The sequence below is a fragment of the Protobothrops mucrosquamatus genome, unplaced genomic scaffold (genome assembly GCF_001527695.2).
Source record: "Protobothrops mucrosquamatus isolate PMUCROS unplaced genomic scaffold, P.Mucros_1.0 scaffold4, whole genome shotgun sequence".
Classification (NCBI taxonomy): Eukaryota; Metazoa; Chordata; class Lepidosauria; order Squamata; family Viperidae; genus Protobothrops; species Protobothrops mucrosquamatus.
The window spans coordinates 94,952-115,580 of record NW_015386391.1 but is presented as its reverse complement, the minus strand read 5'-3'; the positions used below and the strand labels follow the sequence as shown (position 1 = coordinate 115,580).

Sequence of the window (20,629 nt, the reverse complement as noted above, 5' to 3'; positions counted from 1 at the left end):
GGCTCAGCAGAAGGGCCCCAGTTCTAAAGAAAAAATCAGCAAACCTGCTAGCACGAAGCGATCCGTGTTGGTGCTGGAGGTAACCTTGGCAAGCAGCCGAGTCCCTGAGCAGCAGAAAGTAGTAGAAAAGGCGAGCTCCTTTGGGCTCAGCTCCCACACCAAGTGAGCCAGAGGAAGGGCTCGGCAGCAGGTACCGTTGAGCAGCAGGTGGTCCTTCCAAGCCAGTGGCAAGAGAGGGGGGGTTGAAGGGCATCTTGGTTCAGCATTGGCAGCAGGGGTGAAATTCCTACAAAAAGAGGTTTGAACAAATGCAGTCTGGGTAGGCAACACCTGGGTCTTTCTTTGGCTCTTCTTTTCTCTCAGGCTGCATGAGTGGGTCATCGAGCACTGTCCCAGCCTACAAAAGAACTCCTAGTTCTTTGGAACACCTGGCAACCCTTTGAAGCAGCAAGTCAGCCGCCCAACTGAGGCCCAGAGAGAGGGTGCTCAGCATAGACTGCAGGATCACTTGGAAGCAGCAGCTGCTGCTGCTGCTCCTCCAGGCCTGCCCATCTCCAATGCAGTGACCTGCTTCTGACATGGCCGTGGCACCTGACTAGTGAGTAGCAGGGGAAGGGCTGGCTAAGCCTACTTAGCTGGAGGAAGGGTTAGGTTGGGGGGGGGGCTGGAGGAACAAACTTACATGGTGCTGGGGATAGTGGCCAATAGGCTTCCCGCAGCTTCTTTCCCTGGCAAAGAAAACTCTTATTTCACGCTTGCAGTCACTGAAAGGCTAAACTGAGGCCACTTTGGAAATGCTTTGCCATTGAACAGGAACAAACACTGACATGTGTGCAAACGTGCAGGATGGCAGCGGTGGGGGAAGGCTGCTTTGGTTGCCCAGTCTCAAGTGTGGCAGAGATAATGGATGTCAGAGAATTTAGAAATAAAGCACTGGTCAATTAAAAGAACTACGGTCAATAATAAGTTGCCCTGGGCATAGTTCTGAGATCCCACTTCTCTCCTCTTGTTCCAACGGCCTCTTTCTTTTTCTTCAACTGACTTTTTAAACTGCTCCGGAATGACAGCAACTGTCTGTTACACACAGCCAGGCAGCTCTTTCCCTGGCACAGCAAAATCAGTGCAGCTAAGCTGGCTTCTCCTTTTAACCAGTTTGCTTGCTTGCTGCTAAGCCTCTGGGCTGCCTGGCCTGTGTACCCTTCTTCGACTCCCTCTCACACACACACCCGCCCCAGGCGTCTGAATTCAGAGGGCAGGAAGGGAGAAGTTTCTGTCCGTGTGTTCTTGCAGATGATCAGCCAGGGTAATTACGAAAAAAAAAAAAAGGAGAAGAAGCCAGGATAGTTAACTTCTGAATTGCCTACCACGCTTGGCACTTCTTCTGAGCTACTTATCCAAACAGAGGGAAGCAGTCGGAGTTTCAGGTGGGGAGGTTTTGAAAGGCTGTAAAGAAGAGCTTGGAAGCCCATCTTCAATGAGGTGAGGTGATACAGTAGAGGTACCTGTTTCCCCTTTTTCAGGTGACCTAGTTCAGTCAGAGGTGTGGCTTTTGCTCATAATTCGGGGGTGGGTCTCCCTGACTCAGCTCTGCAGTGCAAGAATATGTCAAGTCCTTGAGTATTATTGCTTTGATTCATGATTATTTTATTGATAGTTCTTTTCTCTCCCACTCTAGATACAAGTATTGCTACTACTTTTGCTTTTATTATGACTACTGCTAAATTTGCTGAAAGCAATTGCAAAGTTAGTGAGGGCTAAAACAGATATCAAAATGTCCACCTAATAGACTGTGGCAGCTGCTTCCTGCAACTGGTTTGTTGAGGTCAGTTGGAAGCTCTGTGGTGCCTTTTGGCTAGTGAGCTGTTCCTCTAGCAGAGTTAGGCGATGCTCCTCCTGTGAAGCTGGAAGGTTGGGGGCTGCCTCTCCAGGCTGGTTCCTCCCATGTTGCCCTGCTGAGTCTGCTGAGGACAGGCCACGGAAGCCTCTCACACTTGTTGTTAGGCAGGAGCTTGATGCTGATGAGGTTGTCATGGTTCTGATAGCAAAGATGAAAGCCTTTGGGAGAAGCCTTGAACAACAACGTGGGGAAACAGGAGTTAGAGCAAAGGGAGGCCAGGGGGTGCAGCAGCAGCGAAGGAAAGGAGGATGGGAGGAAAGTCTCTCACCAGCTACATCATTTAAATGCAAACAAATTTTTGAATGTGAATATGGGGCGTTTTGCTTTGCCAACTGCAATCGTCCAATTTGTTTATTAACATGTAACCATTTAGATCAGAGGTCCCCAACCTTTTGGGCACCAGGGACCGGTTCTGTGGAGAGAGTTTTTTCCACACACTGGAGGGTGCATGGTTTTGTGTTCTGCCTGCATCCCACGGATGGGGCTTTGCTTGTTTGTGTGGACCGGTTGCTGGCATGCCACAGCCCAGTACCGGTCGATGGACTGGGGGTTGGGGACCCCTGATTTAGATGATGTTTTTGTTACTCCTGTAAATTGTATCTGTGGCGATGTGTTACTACAGGGTGTTTGTAGGGTTTTGGCAGATTAATTGAGGGAACAGGGAAATTCAGGTCTGCACCGTGGTAGGTGCCACATGATTAGCACCCAGTCCACAATTCTTTTCCAACGTCTTTCCTTGCCAGAGCTCTCACTGAATTTACGTGGCTGTTACTTATTAAGCCAGCTCCCAGCTATTGGCTGCAGGGCTCCTGGGTGTTTGGAAATTTACACGCAACCCTACTTTTCCTAGGACCAGAACTGATTCCTCCTCCTGGTCCTGGGCAGAAAGCAAATGATGCCAGGAGGAAAAGGGCAGGCTGGTGGTTCCCTTGAGATATGTGGGGACAGGACTTCAGTAGAGACACCTGGGAAAAGTGGTCAGGCTGACAGGAGGAAAGGGCAACCTACTCTGAGGTGTTTCAAAAGATCCTCCATCCAACATGAGAAAATGCATTTTTGAAAGCCCCAATGCAGTGACTTTGCTAAAGGAAAGTCGGACAGCAGCCTTGGCAAGATGGACTTGCCTGAGTTGATAAGCCACTCCTCTGCCAAGCAAAGTTGCCATATTTCAGTGGACCCCAGGGAAATTGCTTAAGATACCAGTTCCTCCAGATTACAAACAATATGCCCCCTCTCACGTACAACAAAGTCATCTTTGGATAAAGCCATAGTGAAGCACCCAGCCCAGAAGAAAACCTCTATCAGGTTCTTGCATGTCCAGCCAGGCTTCTTTATTTTCCCTGTTTTCTTGAGCAGAATAAAGTTGGTGGCTTCCACACATGGAGGATGATGGCAAAGAACAATGGTGCCAACCACCAGCGAATGGCCTCTGTAAAAAGAAAAGGTGACCTGGAGCAGACCAAGCTCAGCAACCATGATAGCAGGTAACTCAGGGCTGTGGAAAGGCTGCAAGACCCTCCATTTGCCAGATGGGCTTCTGGTTACATTAAGACAATGGCATTTTGCACATTTGAATGCACAGTGTCCATTTTGCGTGTGTGTGTGGGGGGGGGACATGGAGTGCTGTGGTGTGCTGCCAACCATGCTCCTTTTGTGCACGTTTCTTGTTGCAGCCACATATAAAAAGTGTGCAGTTCAAGGCTTTGATGTTGCTTCTGTTATTCAGATGGAATTTACTAACAGTCTTCTACTGTTAGGAAAAGGGGATCTACTATCTAGAGGGAACTCAGGTTGGAGAAGCTGCCCTGATGCCAAGGAAACTCATGTGACCCGTGATATGGCATTTCATCAGAAAGAGCCTGCATCTTTTCCTGGTCTCTCCTCCCCTTGAACTGAAGTCTTCTCTTGCCTCATCAAAGTGAGGCTGATAGAAGCAGGACCTGGTTTGGCCAATAAAGAGATCACTGGGTCCCAGAAACTTGGTTTGTAAGGCACAAACGTATGGATTCCCACTAGTCTGTGTGGGAAATAGACTTCATTTCTCTGCTGGGCCCACATTGATGGGTCCGGGAAAGGCAGAAGCTCTTGAGGTTTCCCAGTCAGATGCCTCTGAGACAGCAGCTCAGGGTTTGGTGAGTTACCGAGGCCTTGTTTTCATGGAAAGAGAGGAGTGGTCTTGCTGAGTGTGGTGGGCGATGGTGGCCGGTTGCTTAGCTTCAGAAGCCAAGGAGGACCACTTGCTGTTTGGTCTCTCTACAGGCTTCCCTCCGTTGATGATGATGATGCCTCCTCGGAACTGCAACGTGTGGCTGCCTTGGAGGATGCAGACCACCCAAAAAAAGGGGCCCTCTCCAGGTGGGCTTCACGTGGCTTTGTTGGAAACTTTGGGCTGCAATCACTTTAAGAGTAATTCTGTAGTTTGCCTAATAAGACTGATGCAATCATGATTCCTGGGTTCAATATATGAGGATGTGATGATGTTTCAGCAGGAGGAGTAACAACATTTTGGGGACTATAAAGGTCAGGAAGTATTCTGTTTGGACTTTACTGCTTTCCTTCTCCAGTCCTAACCAGGCAGGAGAAATAAACAACGGCCAATTTGTTTCTCTGAAGCTTTCTGTGCCACATCTTCAACTCCAAACCAAGAAATTAACCAACCAACCTTCCTCCCTTCCCCTACCCCACCCCTTGCTAGGATAGCTCGGCTGGTGATGGCTGTCCGAGGATGGGCAAAGAAAGGTATGAAAGAAGAGGAGAGACCGGACTCCTTCCTGGAGCGCTTTCGAGGACCAGATGTGAAGGCTTTAGCATCAGAGTTGGCAACAGCAGGTGGAGATGGCCTTGCAGGCCAGGGGAAGAAGAAGTGAGTCTGCCTAACTCCCTGGTGAGAGGGGGAACTCTCTCTTCTGGGGTTGCAGTGGGGAATGAGGGAGTTCCTTTCTAAGGGGTGTCTCAAGAAAGAGACCAAAGAGGGCTGCCTTGACCTTGGATCGGGGATGGTGGCAGTGGAGCCCGATTGTTAATGCCAGAAAACAGCTGCTGGGCATTCTATGGTGGGGAGGTGAGCACCTGAGAAAAATGAGAGGAACACAAAGAAGGAGAGAGTGCAGCCCATCTACTACTGTGAAGATGGCTACTTGGACACCCTTGGTCCCCCTGGTAAGGGAATGGTTATGTTGCACTGAATGCATTTGAGGAATGTTGCCTGGACCTCTTATGCAGATAACGGAAAGCTTGAGCTAACCTTTTGGCATTTGGCAAAATATCTCTTGGGGCCAGTCCTAGCAGCCAGCATCTCCAGCTCTGCTCAGTCCCTCAGGGGAGCCTCATCTCACAGGGCAGCTGCCACCTACCAACTCCTATCCTTACACACTGCCCAGCAGGCGCCGGCTGCCAGGTTTTGTCAGGGCACTGACTTTATCTGGATGGCATGCTCAGGGCTCCTTTTTCTGGGCAGCTGGGGAGGCCTTGAAATGCCACAGAAGCAGAATACAGAATAGCAGAGTTGGAAGGCACCCTGGAGGTCTTCTAATCTAACCCCCTGCTCAAGCAAGAAACCCTCTGCCATTTCAGACAAATGGCTGTCCAGTCTCTTCATGAAAACCTCCAGCGTTAGAGCACCCACAACTTCTGGAGGCAAGTCATTCCACTGGTTAATTGTTCTTAACTATTAGGAAGTTTCTTCTTAATTACAAGTTGCTTCTCTCCTTGATTGTTTTTCTATTGCTTCTTGTCTTGCCTTCAGATACTTTGGAGAATAGGTTGACACCCCCCTCTTCTTTGTGGCAGCCCCTTAGATATTGGAACACTGCTATCATGTCACCCCTGGTCCTTCTTTTCATTAAACTAGACATACCCAAGACAGATTGTAGGGCAGTGAGTCATAATCAGCCCCAGAGTCCTCTCAGTATCTGTCCAGGAGGTAGACCATTCAGCCAGAGACTGGCACTGTCTCTTTTTTCCCCTGGGCTAACCAAGGATGTGCTTTACTGAAGCCAAGGCAGTGGATGCTGAACAGAAGTATGGCAGTGGCTGTGCTTCGGCCCTCCCACCCTGGGGGCCCTATCTAAACTGGAACCGGATTCTTCCTCTCATCACTCCTGCCCTCCCAGTGCAGCTCAGCTCCTTTAAAAGAAGGTTTTGACTGTGTTTCCAGGAAGAAATGGAAAGTCCTTGTGATGGACCCTGCTGGGAAGTGGTACTACCGCTGGCTCCTGGTTATTGCAGTACCAGTTCTGTACAATTGGTGCATGCTGGTTGCCAGGTGAGTGGGGTATGTGGTTGTTTGGGCCTTTCCCCCTGTGTGTTTCGCTCCCGCAGGGCCTACCAGCTGAGCAATCAAGCAGGCTCCAGCAACTGCAGAGTGGAAGAAAAGATTCCTAAGTACGCCCTTTCCCAAGCATTATTCTGCCCCAAATGTGATCATCCGCCATTGGAGATCTGAGCTGGTACACTCAGGTCGTCTCCTTTCTTACCTGCCATGGTTATCCCTCTTCCACTGGCTGCAGAGGAAGAGAATGTAGGGGCAGAGCTACTTTCAGACATGTCAGTCATCAGAAGGAATGTTTTGCTGGAGGACAGCTGTCATCTTCTGATGCATGGAGGCCCAACATCTGTCCCTGGAAATTGTGCTGGTTGTTTTTCCTCTCCTGGGGGAACCCCCCCCCCCCAATCAAGAAAGCTCTGTTGGTTCAAGGCAAGGGAGAGTCAGCCAGTTCCCTGCACAGAACATCCAAGTGCTTGGTCCCACCATTATGGATCCACTCTTAACAAACTAATTTCCAGCCTTTAACTTTTTTCCCCCTTCCTAGCAGGACGCATTTTTTTCAGATCAACTGAATGTTGATCCATTTGATCATGACAGAAATTGATTGGCCAGCCTGTAGCCAGAACCTGATGTTGTGGACTGAGAAGGGCTGTCCAAAGTCACCCAGCTGGCTTTCACAGCTATGGAGGGACTAGAACCCACAGTTTCCTGGTTTCTAGCCTGATGCCTTCACCATTAGACTAGCTGGCTCTTATTTTCAGCTTTTAACGAAGGCACACAAAATACACCTTGAAGAAGGTCCACCCTATGGCGACCATTTGCCTGTCTTTTCTTTGGATAGCCCTGCCTGGTGGCCCCATGGTCTCTATGCCCTGCTTGTCATGGGCTCTTCAAGGGCTTCCTGAGCAGCACCTCAGCTCTGGTCTCTTTGCAGAGCCTGTTTCAATGAGCTCCAGAGAAGGTACTTGCTCTGTTGGCTGCTCCTGGACTACCTGGCAGACAGCATTTACATCGCGGACATTGTCATCCGGATGAACACAGGTGAAGTAGAATAGGTGGGATCTGGATTGGGAAGGGTTTGCGCTCTTTCTGTAGCTGAGGGAAAGATGCCTGTCTCTCCAACAGGCAGAGAATGATCCCGAGAAAGTGGATCTCCTTGCCTGGAGTTCTGGGGGGGGGGGGGACAGTGAAAGAGTTTACCAAGCATTATTACCAACAATGACCAAACTAGGCAGTAGCAGCCACCATAGAAATGACTCTGCCCTGCTAGCCAGCTGAATTAAACTTGGACACTTGTAGCTTTCAATATCTTGTCTCCCCACCCTTCATTACTGTGAGAATAGAAAATGTGTGATCCAGAGTAGCTCTTTCACTAATCACAGGCAGACTGTGGACCCTGGGTATAAGGAACAGTAGCACAGAATGAAGTGTACATAGTACGTATTTGAACTGGTCTTTGTGTTTTTCCTGGTAGGTTTTCTTGAGCAGGGATTACTCGTTAAAGACTTCAAGAAACTGCGTGCTAAATACATTGCCACTTTGCAGTTTAAGTTGGATATCTTATCCATTCTGCCTACTGACTTGGCATATTTTGTGGTTGGCATCCATCGCCCTGAGTTACGCTTCAATCGGCTACTCCATTTTCCTCGCATGTTTGAATTCTTTGATCGGACTGAAACAAGAACCAGTTACCCAAACATCTTTAGGATCTGCAATCTGGTGATGTACATTTTGGTCATCATCCACTGGAATGCATGCATTTATTATGCCATCTCCAAGGCCATTGGCTTTGGAGAAGACACCTGGGTTTATCCAAATATCTCAGATCCAGAGTACGGATATTTGACAAGGGAGTATGTCTATTGTCTCTACTGGTCCACACTGACCTTGACTACCATTGGTGAGACTCCTCCCCCTGTGCGTGATGAGGAATACCTTTTTGTCATCTTTGACTTCCTAATTGGAGTTCTCATCTTTGCTACTATTGTGGGAAATGTGGGGTCCATGATCTCCAACATGAATGCCACCAGGGCAGAATTCCAGGCCAAGATTGATGCTGTCAAGCACTATATGCATTTCCGCAAAGTAAGCAAGGAAATGGAAGCTAAGGTGATCAGGTGGTTTGACTACCTTTGGACCAACAAGAAAACTGTGGATGAGTGGGAAGTGCTCAAAAATCTTCCTGACAAACTGAGGGCTGAAATAGCTATCAATGTCCACCTTGAGACACTGAAGAAAGTACGGATATTCCAGGACTGCGAGGCTGGACTTTTGGTGGAATTGGTGCTCAAGCTTCGCCCTCAGGTTTTCAGTCCAGGTGATTATATTTGTCGGAAAGGAGATATTGGTAAAGAAATGTATATCATTAAGGAAGGAAAGTTGGCAGTGGTAGCAGATGATGGTATTACTCAGTACGCCTTACTTACGGCAGGGTGCTGTTTTGGAGAAATCAGCATTCTCAACATCAAAGGAAGCAAAATGGGGAACAGACGAACGGCAAATATTAGGAGCATTGGTTACTCTGACCTCTTCTGCCTGTCCAAAGATGACCTCATGGAGGCTGTGACCGAGTACCCAGATGCCAAGAGGCTCCTGGAGGAGCGTGGCCGAGAGATCCTCACCAAAGAGGGGCTGTTGGATGAAACGGCAGCGGCGGAAAGCATGGAAGTGATGGATGTGGGCCAGAAGCTGGACAGATTGGAGACCAGCCTGGAGACACTGAACACTCGATTCTCCCGACTCTTGGCTGAATATGATGCCGCTCAGATGAAGCTCAAGCAGCGCCTCACTTCTCTGGAAGCCAAACTGAAGGAAGACAAGCAGGAGGAGCTTTTTCTCGAGGGTTTTATCAGCCCACTGGAGGAAGAGGAAAAAACCAACCTTTAAAGTCTTGCTTCCTACCGTTTCCTGCTCATTTATTTTATTTACTTTGTTTGCATGTTACTTATTCCACCAAAGTGGCTCTCATCAGGTTATCTGACCACAAGATCCATTTCCAGACTGCTGCTCTTTACACACCTCTCTCCTCTTAGAGTGACCTTACAATTCTCCCAATGGTTTCCTTCTTTCACCAATTAATTTATTTAGATAATGGAGTCTTTCTTTTTCTTAACTCACTCCCTTCATTTCTTTTCCTAGTCCCACTTGAGATGAGACAATGCAGGATCTTAGATGTTCATTCTGAAAACAGTTGTGAAATGGAAAGTAGATCAGGCTGTCCTGCTCTTACTTTGACCTCTACTCTGGTGACAATAACCCTCCTTATTTAAACATCATTTCACAGTTGGTGACTAACAGCCAATAAAAAATTCCCAAGTCTTCCTGTTCTGGAGGCAATTTCCAATGGAATTCTATTGCCTATATTATTTTGCAGGCAGAAGGAAGGAAAGCGTGTACACATACTTCATGTGAGTGTAGTGTGGGTGTTGTGTACCAGGACATAGAATCATCTCTTTAAGTGAGGTCTGCATAGTTCAAAATTGCAGAGAGAAGCATGTGCCTAAATATCCTTGAATTCTTCTTCTCACTTTTTGCTGCCTGGATCTTATTCTATTTCTTCTGAACAGTGAGACTTCCTGCTATGTATTCTCCTTGTTTTTGAAGATAATGAAATTTCTTCTGGGGTAACGCTGCCAAAAAATGCAGCACATCCTGGCAGGAGTAGCTGTTTAAGGATTATCTTCCTGTATCTCAGGCAGTCAGGAAAGGTCTGGTTCAGAATCTTTCCTGGGCCAGCCATCCTTTCTCATACTTAGATCCAACTTGAAGAGGACCTGAAATTAATTGGGAATAGCTGTCCAATGACAATAGATATTGGTTGGTTGAAGCCTACAGCTGCCCACCAGATCCCTGTGATTATAGCCCTGTCCTCTTTTAAACCAGGGATCCTTCCAACATCATGGATGGGAAAATTGTGTGTTTTGCAGGAATTGTGAATTGGGTCCAGGTAGTGGAGTTGTCCATAAGGGCTTTTGCGCAATGCTTCATTACCTGATCAGTCCTTGGCCCAACAATAATAGGAAAATCAGCACTTTGCCTAAGGAGGAGAAACAAGTGTTTGCACCCTCGTGGCAACACTTGCTTGGTCTACTTGAGGTGATGCAGAAATGAGCCGCTGTCCTGCTTCAGAAGCTGATGAAGAAGAAGAAATTCTCCCATGCAGCTTTATAAAGAGCAGCTGGATCCCCCCCCCTAACTAGAATTGGAAGCAGATCAGGCCAGTTGGAAGTCATGCAGGTCCCTGAGAAAAAGGCACAGGTGAAAGCAATGTGCCCAAAGTCATTTTACATATTGCACTATTTTTAGTGTATTTTGAAAGATGTCTGCCTTGATGTAAGAGAGTTACAGGGCTCCATGTCATACTTTTTTAAAAATAAAGTACTAATTGTCAATGATATGGTTGATTTCTTTTCTTGCTGCCTTCCCCCCCCCCTTGTAAGTGGAAAATGGGGCAGTCAAATTGGTGAAGCTGATCTTTCTAAAGAAGCTTTATTTACCCAGCAAATGGCTCAGAAGAGGAAGACAATTCTAGTGATGGCAGAAAGTGGCTTGTCCACAAAAGGAACTGTAGGCCACAAGGGGGTGCTGTTGGCCTATAAATAAAGACAGGAGAATGACATCTCTCCCCCCCCCAAAAAAAGAGAATGACATCTCCCCCCCCCCCCCAAAAAAAAAGAACCAATGCAGTTTGATCAGGAGCAAACTTGCTATAATCTCCTGCTTTTTCTGGAGAGTTAAACCCATTCTGTAGATAGATTTTCTCTAATGATGGTAACTTGCCTGATATACATACTTCAGGTGTGGATTCTTCCATCTGGTCAACTTGGTACCGTAGGAGGATGTCTTGAGGCCACATGCTTATAGAAGTTTCAGAAGTATGGAGCAACACAGTTTTGCAGGATAGACCCTGCAGAGGCTTGCCGAGCCTTTCAGCAGGCACAGGGCTTCCTTTAAAGCAACCCATTCTCATTTGCCCCTGGCAAGGGACAAACTCCATCAAGAGTTGCTATTAAAGGGTGCTGATTTGGGCATCAAAGCATAAGTACTTCCCTGCACTAATTGCATCTGCAGATAATCGACCAGTGACCCTCTTTAAAGTGAGCTGTCTACTCCTGGGGAAGGAGAATGCAGAGTTCTGCCTGAAGGAGCATGCTGAGGGATCTGCTCATTTTTTAGAAGACAAAATCACCCAGATTCATCCCCAGTTAGTTGCCAATGTGGTTGCTGGGCTGGTGTAGGCACCTGGGGCAGGTTCTTGCCCAGTTATCTGGGAATGGGTTGACTCTGTTGCTCTCTATGACAGGATCCTAGGGAGCATGAACACAAGCAACTGTGTTTTAGATCCATGCCCCTTCTGGCTTGTGAAAGTTTCCTGGGAGGTGACATGCAGGTGGGTTCTAGCAGTGATTAATGCTTCCTTGCTTGTGCGCCACTTGCATCTTTTTCCTGGACCAACAGTCCCTGCTCACGGTCACTCACGCCCTAGTCACCTCCTGTTTTGACTATTGCAACATTCTCTACATGGAGCTGCCCTTGAAAAGTATACAGAAGCTTCAATTGGTCCAACATTGGTTTTGTGCAGGCTAGATGGGTACATGTGTCACCTCTCCGGCAGGAGCTGCCTTGGCTGCCCATTGGCTTCTGGGGCCAATTCAAGGTGCTGGTTGTCACCTTTAAAGCCCTANCGGGGAGGAAGGGAATGCTATGGGGCCCCTCCCCTAAGGAGGTCCATTGAGGGGACCAAGAAGTAGGGCCTTCCTCCCTATGGAGCATCATCCTCGTGGAGGTTAGACTGGTCCCCACTTTGACGCTCTTTCGGAATGGCCCAGGAGACCTGGTTTTGCCAACAGGCCTGGGGAGCTCAGAGTGGGATGGAGCCCATCAGGTAACTTATCTCATTGATCATTTTGGGGGGGTTATTTATTCACATTTATTTATTGGATTTATATGCCACCCATCTTGGCTGGAGGTGACTTTGCTTTTTTATTGTTTTCACATTGGGTTTTATCTTTGTAAGCTGCCCAGAGACATTGAGAGTGACTTGAACAACAATATCAATTTTTTTAAATAACTAACTTGTTCTGTGTTACTTCCTGGTTTAATGGGAATTTTCGCTTCAGTCAACAGCCACAGTGGGAGGCATCTACACCACAAGACTCAGCAGCGAAGGGAGAGGGGCAACAGGAGCTATTTCTGCTTCAGGATGGCAGAAGAACAATAGAGGCTTCAGCTGAGGGGGGGGCTGTGCTACAAGCATTTGTAACATCTACTTTGTTGCTTCTGTTGCTATTGTAATTCCTTCCCATTTGCCTTGGGGAAATAGGAGAGTCTCTGACTTGCTTCCGTCATGATGAAATGTGAATGTTACATTTTTACTGCTCAGTCCCTCATGACAGAATAATGCCAAGACAGTGGACAAATAAGGCTATCCATTTGCACTAAAGATAGCTTAAAAAATAAACAAAAGCTCACCCAGGAGGAAGTTATTTCAGCACTCTGGACAGCAACTGCAGGCCGCAGCCGCAGGAAGGCTCAATCCCAGAAGGAAAAGGGCCGCTCCAGGCAGAAGCTGGCAGAAATGGAAGGCTCCAAAGTGTCTCAAAATAAAGCACAATAAACAAAATGAAATAAGATGCTTGACTCAGCCTATTGGCCCATCTGGGCTTATTTTAACTTTTGTGAAAGCCAGGGTCACCAGAGAATCAGGCAGCTGATTTGGGAGGGAACATAAAATGAACTATTGCATTCCAGGGTTAATAATCAAAGTATGGGGCTAATGGAAACATGAACTGATTGCAGGTACAATGTTGCTGGGGGGGGTTACTTTTCATCCAGTTTCTCAATGGAGATGAATGAAGAACCCTAATAGAAACTTTTCAAAGCATCCCAATATTACTTTTCTGAAGCTCTTGATATTAAATCTTGATGCTGGAAGAGGCTAGAAAAACTGCACAATCTCAATACCTTTAAACCAAGAGCATAAAACTCTTCACGGCTTTCATGATGGCTCCTTTGCCCTTGGCAGAGGTGGGAATACAAATTGCTCTCAGCAGGATGTGTGGCCAGTCCATGTCCAAGTCTAGCCTTGAGGCCAAAGGAGCAGAAAATCCACCAATTTATCACACACGCTAAAATAAGGCAAATGGGAATTAACATCTTCAAAGCAATTCTCATCTAGGATAACTGAAACCTCTTCAGATGTTGAAGATTTGGAGGCTGGGGGAGCAGGGTGAAATTCTGAGGATCTATAACATACCCTCCCTGCCTGCCTGTGGCTCAGCTCTTTCATTAATACAGCTGATGTCTTGGGTTTTTGAGTGTTGTGCAAACTCAGCCCATTCAGTCACAGCCAGCTGCCCAGTGCAGCCAAGCAGAAGTGCTGAGTCCCAAGAGGAATCAACCAGGGGCCCAGTCTCCAGCAGCCCTTTCTGTTCCCTGGCTTTGCTCACCCAAGGGCCATCCTCTTGGGAATTTAACAGCCTGACTTTATCTGCCTTCCTCTAGGGCCTCTACTAATGGCTGCTCTGTTCTGCCAAATTCCATCCCATCTGCTTGTGGCCTCTTGTATGGGGGAAGCAAGCCCAGTCATGCTTTCCTTCTAGACTGGAAGCACCTGTCCCAGTACACAAGGGCTTTGTTATGAGCACAGGATGGCCTGGACCTGATCCCAAGTTTCCACAGGCTCCCACACATTCAGCAGCAGTCAAGATCTGCCACACTTTGGGGTCACAAAGCATTCTAGTGTCTTGGCGAGGCCAAGGGGGTAGAAAGTGGAAGAGAAAAGCATCCCATGAGAGAGATTTAAAAAAAAAACCATTCAAAGGAAAAAGTCTATCCCTATCTGTCTTCATAGCAATACTTCTTAAAGTTTTTTCCATCTAAGACTGGATTTTCAGCCAGCTTGAATCTGTTTTTTTAATCAATTTTTTATTAATTTATCAGGATGTAAAATGCAAAGGAAAAAGAAAAAAAATGGGAAAATAGGGGAGGAAAAGGGAAGAGGAAAACAAGTAGGAGAAAAGAAAAAGCATTGACTTCTGATGCTTTTTAGTGCAGTAGAATAAGATAATAACATTACAGCCTCAGCGTTTTACTTTTATATACTAATGTATGCTAGCCATTTCTATAACAAACCTATTTAATCAGCAAAACCGAAAGTTTCATATTTTTCAATCACAAACAACATCCAGAAGTGTGCCAATTTGGATCTTAATATTTGGGTAAAGCTGTAATGTTTTTCATGCAATAGAGGAAGAGAAGGCTGCACTTTTTTCAGATTTGCAGTTTGGAGGCAAAGTTAAAAACAGTTCAGGTATATTGTAGTATAGGCTAAATCTACTAATAGTTCTCGGCCATGGAAAAACTTCAGAGGCTGTCTCTGGTTAGGAATGGGGTCCAAGGGAGATTATTGTTCTCAGGCCTCGCAAGGGGGTCATCCCGAGCCACGCCTATTTGCTGCTGCTGCTGCTTGCAACTGAAGAAGGGTCTTTTGCCGACTCTTAAGGATTCCCTGCAGTCCCTCGCAAGAAGCACGCGGCGGAGGGAGGGGCAGGCAGATGAATGAGCGAGTAAACGAAAGTGGCTGGATTTTGAGTCCGGATCAGCGCCGTTTTGACTGGGCGGGCCGAACGACCACCCACATCTCCGTAAAAACGGAGGGCGGCGGAGCCAACGTCTGCCATCCCAGCTGTCTGCTCCCCGCCCTTGCCGGTGCTCCCGGGGCGTTTCACCTCCCACCAAGAAGGCTTGCAAACGGCCCGGGCCTTCCTGTTTCCTCGAGGGCGAAGCCGCTCCAGTCCAACGCGGGCGGGTGACCGGAGGAAAGGACGACGCCCAATTCGAGCCCCTGCTTTCCTCTGGACTGGTCCGGAAGGCCAGGGTGACCTCGGCGGCTCCGCGTCGCTGCTCGAGGAAGGCAGTCCCACGAGAGCCGCAGCGCGGAGTGACAGAGAAAATAGGGTTCCCGCCACCTGGTGGACCTAAAGAACAGCAGTCCCAGGTTGCTGGATCTGTCCCCCATCCCTTCAGACATCTCTTCTTCCGGTTTGAATTGGAGATCTCCTTTTGCCAGACTCCACTGGCCTAGCGTTGCCCTAGGACCCAACATTGACTTCCACACGTGCCAGTTGTCCCACCTGTGTGTGCTGGGTTGTCATGATCGACAGCCTCTTTCACCTGCCCAAGCCCAGAAGGCCAGCAGACTCATTGCAACAAAGGTTTCTGTCCACCCACAGAGGGGCGATGTGGACTGACTCTTCCACATCTGTGGGCACTTTCTGGTATGGAATGGGAACAGGCACACCTGGGAGGATTCCCAAGGGCAGAGAAACAGAAACGGTGTCCTGAAGGGGAAAAGCTGCTCTCCATAGCTGGACTCTTCCTCTCATCAAGGGCAGCCAAAGGCCTCATTGGCCTTGGATTTAAATCTGCAGCCAAGAGGGTCTCCCCACTTTCCCCCCAAGTTTTTGGCCAACTTCTCCATTCTTCTGTACTTGCTAATTTTTTAAATGTAGAAATCTGTAGACTGGTGTTTAGCTGTTATCACCATCAGCTGTTAATGTTTAAAATATAATTAGTTGTGAAATGTACTCTCTCACTTTCACAATTAATTACACATGCATAATAACTGTCTTCTCTAGAATGCCCCAAGACACATCAAGATGTGTCCTCCGGGAGTTTTTCTGCTAAGGCTTCTCCTCCTCCTCCTCCTCTCATTTATCCCTCCTTGGTCCTGGAGGGATAATCAGTCCAACTTGTTTCTGAGGGAGATGCAGGCACAAGTGCCTGGAATATTTTCTCTGATCCCTTGCAGAAAAGCTGCCCTTTGAGAATCAGCCTGTCCTTAAGGGTCATCTTGGGAAAGAGTGCTCCACTGGGATTTGAGAAAACCCTATTCCTCAAAGGCTGGCTCTACTAGCAAAATTCAAATGGCTTTCTGTCTACCCCGCTCTGCTAGAACTTGATAATGATTGCACTTCAGCTTGCTCAGCAAACAGTGCTAGCAGTAGAAGGTTCTTTTGACCAAGCATTCTAACCCCCTTTGCATCCAACCTGCAGTCACATACTGTACAACTTTGGTAGGTTTGTTGGGAATGTCTATTGGAAATCCAAGAAAACAGCAAACCATCACATTTTATGACAAATGGTCCATCTGGATGAGAAGCGAAACATTTTCAAAGGAAAAAATCAAGAAAGTCCAGTTGCTTTTGAAAAGCATCTTTGGGACAGCCATAACCTAGATGATTGAGAATCTCCATACTATTGTCAACAGAAAGAAGAACCATTCAGAGAAGATATCCCTTTGAATTAGCAAACCTCCATATCTACAATCTTAGCCTGTTTGATTCTGCTTCTGGATTCTGTACAACTAAGTTATACATTTGAAAAAAGATGAGCAGCATTAAACAACAAGAACAACTAAACCCTCAGGCACAATGGCTGAATCTCCAGCTCACACAGCAGATGGAATGCCAAGTGAGGCTTGGGTACCTGAAAACTGAATGCCAGGGCTACTGGCTGCCATGGTGCATCAACTGATGCTAAAACTCTCAAGTCAGTGACATTCTGGTGGACTTCAAATGCTTGTTTTAAGCATAAATAATAATAATCTTTGTAGCCTGTCTTGCAGCCACCAACCAGGTTATTGCAATTATCAGATCTGAATCAAGGGATGGGCCCCCTCTTGATTCCTGAAGAACAAAAGTGGATGAAGAACAAAAGTGGATGGCAAGGGTGACATTTTGTTTTACTTCTACTGTAGTTAGCTAATTGGTTAATTATTTTGTTCATTTCAAGATTTCTGTCTTCCTAAAACACCTCGCTGTTTTAGTAACAAAACTGGGTGAGGGGAAAGACTGGAAAATTCACCCTATATCATTTTCTCATACAAGTAGTCCTCATTTTGTGACCACCTCATTTAGTGACCATTCACAATTACAATAGTGATGAAAAAGTAAGTTTGCAATCAAGCATAACATTTACAACCTTTGCTCATCTTTAAAGTAAAGTTGAAGTAAGATAATAAGTGCAGTCATGGTTATACTTTGCAACTCCTTCACTTAATGGTTCGAGTTGTGGTTACGCATAAAGGACTACACACGTCTTCCTGCCTCCAGTCTGACTCCACTAAACACTCCCAGGGCGGGAAGGCCTGTGAGGGAGTCCTGTGAACACCTGGAATCACCCCTGAATGCACATGACAAGGAGCAGAGAAATGGGGATGGAGGAGTGCTGCCTTTCCTTATCCTGGCAACAAATGTTTCCAGTCACAGAGAGTGAAAATAGTGCTGGGCACTCCACCATCTGCCTTGATTAATGGAGGGCTCAATCTGTGCCCAATACTCAATCGTGACCTCTGATCTGTGAGCACTGCAGAACAAGGCAAAAACAAGCTTTCTAGCTAGTTTTTGCTAACGTGAGATTGCAGTCCAACGCCTCATGTGCCACCATTTGACTTCGTGTTTTAGTAGACAGGTCCTTTGCTCAGTTTGTAAATTTTCTGAAAATGACACAATTTTTCCAGAAGTCCCCAGGTTTTGTGCCTATCATGAATGGAAAGGTGACGTCAGTTGAAATCCATCCAGTTGAAATCTGTCCTCCCTTACCATGAATTTACTCTTGGCAGCCCTGTGTCTTTTGGGGGAAAAGACAAATGTATCCCTCCCAGTGAGTTTACTTGATTCTGAAAGGAACAGCTATTCCTATCTATCTATCTATCTATCTATCTATCTATCTATCTATCTATCTATCTATCTATCTATCTATATCTATCTATCTATCTATCTATCTATCTATCTATCTATCTATCTATCTATCTATCTACTGTATCTATCTATCTACTGTATCTATCTACTGTATCTATCTATCTACTGTATCTATCTATCTATCTATCTATCTATCTATCTATCTATCTATCTATCTATCTATCTATCTATCTATCTATCTATCCTATCCAATTTAACAATATTTATAATCCACTCCAATCCAAAGGGCCTCTGGGGAACAAACAAGATAGAAACAATAAAGGACAATAGGACAATAGTATAAACAATAATATCAGCAATAGCCATTCATGATCAATCTGGGCCAAACTCACATCGGGGTAATATGCATGCCATGCCCCTACTTTAATTTCACATTAGGCAGATTTTCCAAGCATCATTATAGCAGCTATAACGTTTTCTTAGCCACAAGGCAACAGCTCCCTGAAGCTTTTTTCCCCTTTCCATTCAATCATGTCCAGTTCTCAGAGACTGCTAGGGAAAGTCCCTAAAATTTTCTTGGCAAGGTGTTTCAGAAGTGGTTTGCCATTGCCTCTTTCCTAAGGCTGAGAGAGAGTGACTGGCCTAAGGTCACTTAGCTGGTTTGTGTCCAAGGTGGACTAGAAGTCGGGGTCCCACAGTTTCTACCTAAATGCCCTTAACCACTATACCAAACTGGCTCTCGTGCTCTGAAGTTAAAGATGTTAAAAGTAGATTGCTGGTAGCGTCTTGCTGCCAAAATGATAATGAGGTCAAATGCTAAATCTACTTTTTGGCCGTCCATCCCAGATTGAGGCATGGCAGTTCAGTTTCACCTTGCATACACAATGAGGGTTGTCTTGACTTTGGGGGGGGGGGGGTGTTGCAAAGGCTTTGAGGTGGGAGGCAAACAGGTCCAGGAGTCCACCGCTACTTTGGAAGTCCTCCAGAGAAAACAGGCCCTGCCTTCTCCCGGCTTCTGTGGAGGTGCTTAGAGTCTGCCCAACGATGCTTGCATGACTCCCATCTCCCTTTCGCCTTCTGCTGCCCTCTCTTCTGCTTTGCTCTTGGCACCTGTCTCCTCCTCCTTTTCTCCCCTGGAGACCCTCTCAGCCATCACATCTTTTCCTCTTTCTTCCTCTTTCCTCCACTTTTCTTCTCTTGCTTCCTCATCCCCATTTTGCCAGTTGCACAAATAGTCTTTGTTTCTGAGTTTCCGTTTTACTTAAAAATAGGCTGTGTTTCTCTTTCCGTCTAATTCAACCAGTGCTTTTCTTGGTCATGTCTTGTTCTCAAGAAAAAATTCCCTTTCCTGGGCCTACTTGTATGATAGCCAGGATCACCAGTTCATCTCTATGATTCAGTTCCCTGGGGACAACTGAACCCTCCTGATGACCTCTGGCCACCCTCTTTGATATTATTATTGTAGGAGGAGCAGCAGCAGCGGCATTCCAAATGATCAAGTCTCATGGAGGCTTACAGTATAAAATCACAATAACATATATCTGCAGTAAGAACATTAAGATGAGGACAATAACATATATGTGGGTAAGAAATCAAACTCCTAATATCATAATTCAATGCAATCCTAACAAACCAGAAACAAAAGTAACAGTTCACACCATAAGGTAACAGTGATAAACAGTGATCTCTTGATGGGCTTCTAGAGAACTTTGAAACTTGCTAACTTGTAAGAACTCCTCCATTTTTAGGGGAGGGGCATTCCAGAGCATTGATGCCTCCTGCCCCAACAAGCATCCTTTCAAGATGGGTGCCTCTCAGGTAGATAATTACACACAAAAAGTCTGATCAGAAAGAGATTTGAACCAACAATCCCTATTTAATTTTTTCTAAACATTCACAATTATATTTACAACCCAATGAGAGGTTTTATGGAAAGAAAAAAATGTTGCATGTCTACTTAGTTTGGGATATTTTGTATAATTGTCTTGAAGGTGGTAAAAAAAATCTCTAAGGCAACATTTGTTTGCATTTAGGAAATCCAGGTTGTAGTGATTAACAGCAGATTCAATAGATAACAAACCCAACAAGAAATTTGAACGAACTAAATAAATAAACTGAAAACAAATTGTTAAGTTGCAAAAGCTAGTGAATCTGAATCTCATTAATATTTGGGAAATAAAACTAGAAAATATACTTCTTAGGAGCTGAAGAATGAAATTGTGACAAGTCATCCCGATTACCTTCCTGGCTTAACTCTTCCCCACTGATAATTAACTTTTCTATGGGTGCAGGTGCCCCAATTCCTCACCCTGCACCCGATGCTCCAGCCCCAGATTCTCCGGGTGAAGAGATCGACTGCCAGGAACAGGAAAAGGCTTTGCAGGTGAGGCAGATGCTCAGCTGAGTTCTGGGGGCTTCTTCTTGCAGCCTGCCCCTGAAGAGGCTTTGGGGAACCAAGCCGGAGAGACAGAAGGGCAAGACAGCAAGTGCTCGATGTGCAATTAAGAGGGCTGAGAGTGAAGGGATGTCTTTAAAAATGGACTTTTAGTTCAGGGTTCAAATGGAAAAAAATCAACATTTGCCTACACAAAACAGAACAATTTAAGCTCAAACTATTGTGACAATAATGGAAAATGAAGAATAGTATATTTTATGCTTATAAGTTCAAAACTTAAATATCAAGCCCCAAGCCTTCTGAAGAAAATCATTCCATGAAAAACAGAGAAAGGCTGACAGATGCCAAAGAATAAGAGACAAGCAGAG

At 46.1% G+C, this 20,629-nt stretch overlaps 1 protein-coding gene across 1 annotated transcript; it reads left to right on the top strand.

The window, feature by feature from the left end:
- Nucleotides 1-3,286: 3,286 nt before the first annotated feature.
- CNGA2 (cyclic nucleotide gated channel alpha 2) lies at nucleotides 3,287-9,050 on the top strand. The gene is made up of 6 exons (XM_015832394.1): nucleotides 3,287-3,381; nucleotides 4,157-4,252; nucleotides 4,593-4,760; nucleotides 6,054-6,161; nucleotides 7,099-7,205; nucleotides 7,639-9,050. The coding sequence occupies exons 1-6, from the start codon at nucleotides 3,287-3,289 to the stop codon at nucleotides 9,048-9,050; spliced, it is 1,986 nt and encodes a 661-aa protein (XP_015687880.1).
- Nucleotides 9,051-20,629: the final 11,579 nt, after the last annotated feature.

What these genes read in the sequence shown, in the direction of transcription:
- CNGA2 (XM_015832394.1), top strand. Translation starts at nt 3,287, where the DNA reads ATGGCAAAGAACAATGGTGCCAACCACCAGCGAATGGCCTCTGTAAAA. An exon ending in AAAAAAGGGGCCCTCTCCAG is followed by an intron (nt 4,253 to 4,592) that starts GTGGGCTTCACG and finishes ACCCCTTGCTAG; the next exon opens with GATAGCTCGGCTGGTGATGG. An exon ending in TGGTGCATGCTGGTTGCCAG is followed by an intron (nt 6,162 to 7,098) that starts GTGAGTGGGGTA and finishes GTCTCTTTGCAG; the next exon opens with AGCCTGTTTCAATGAGCTCC.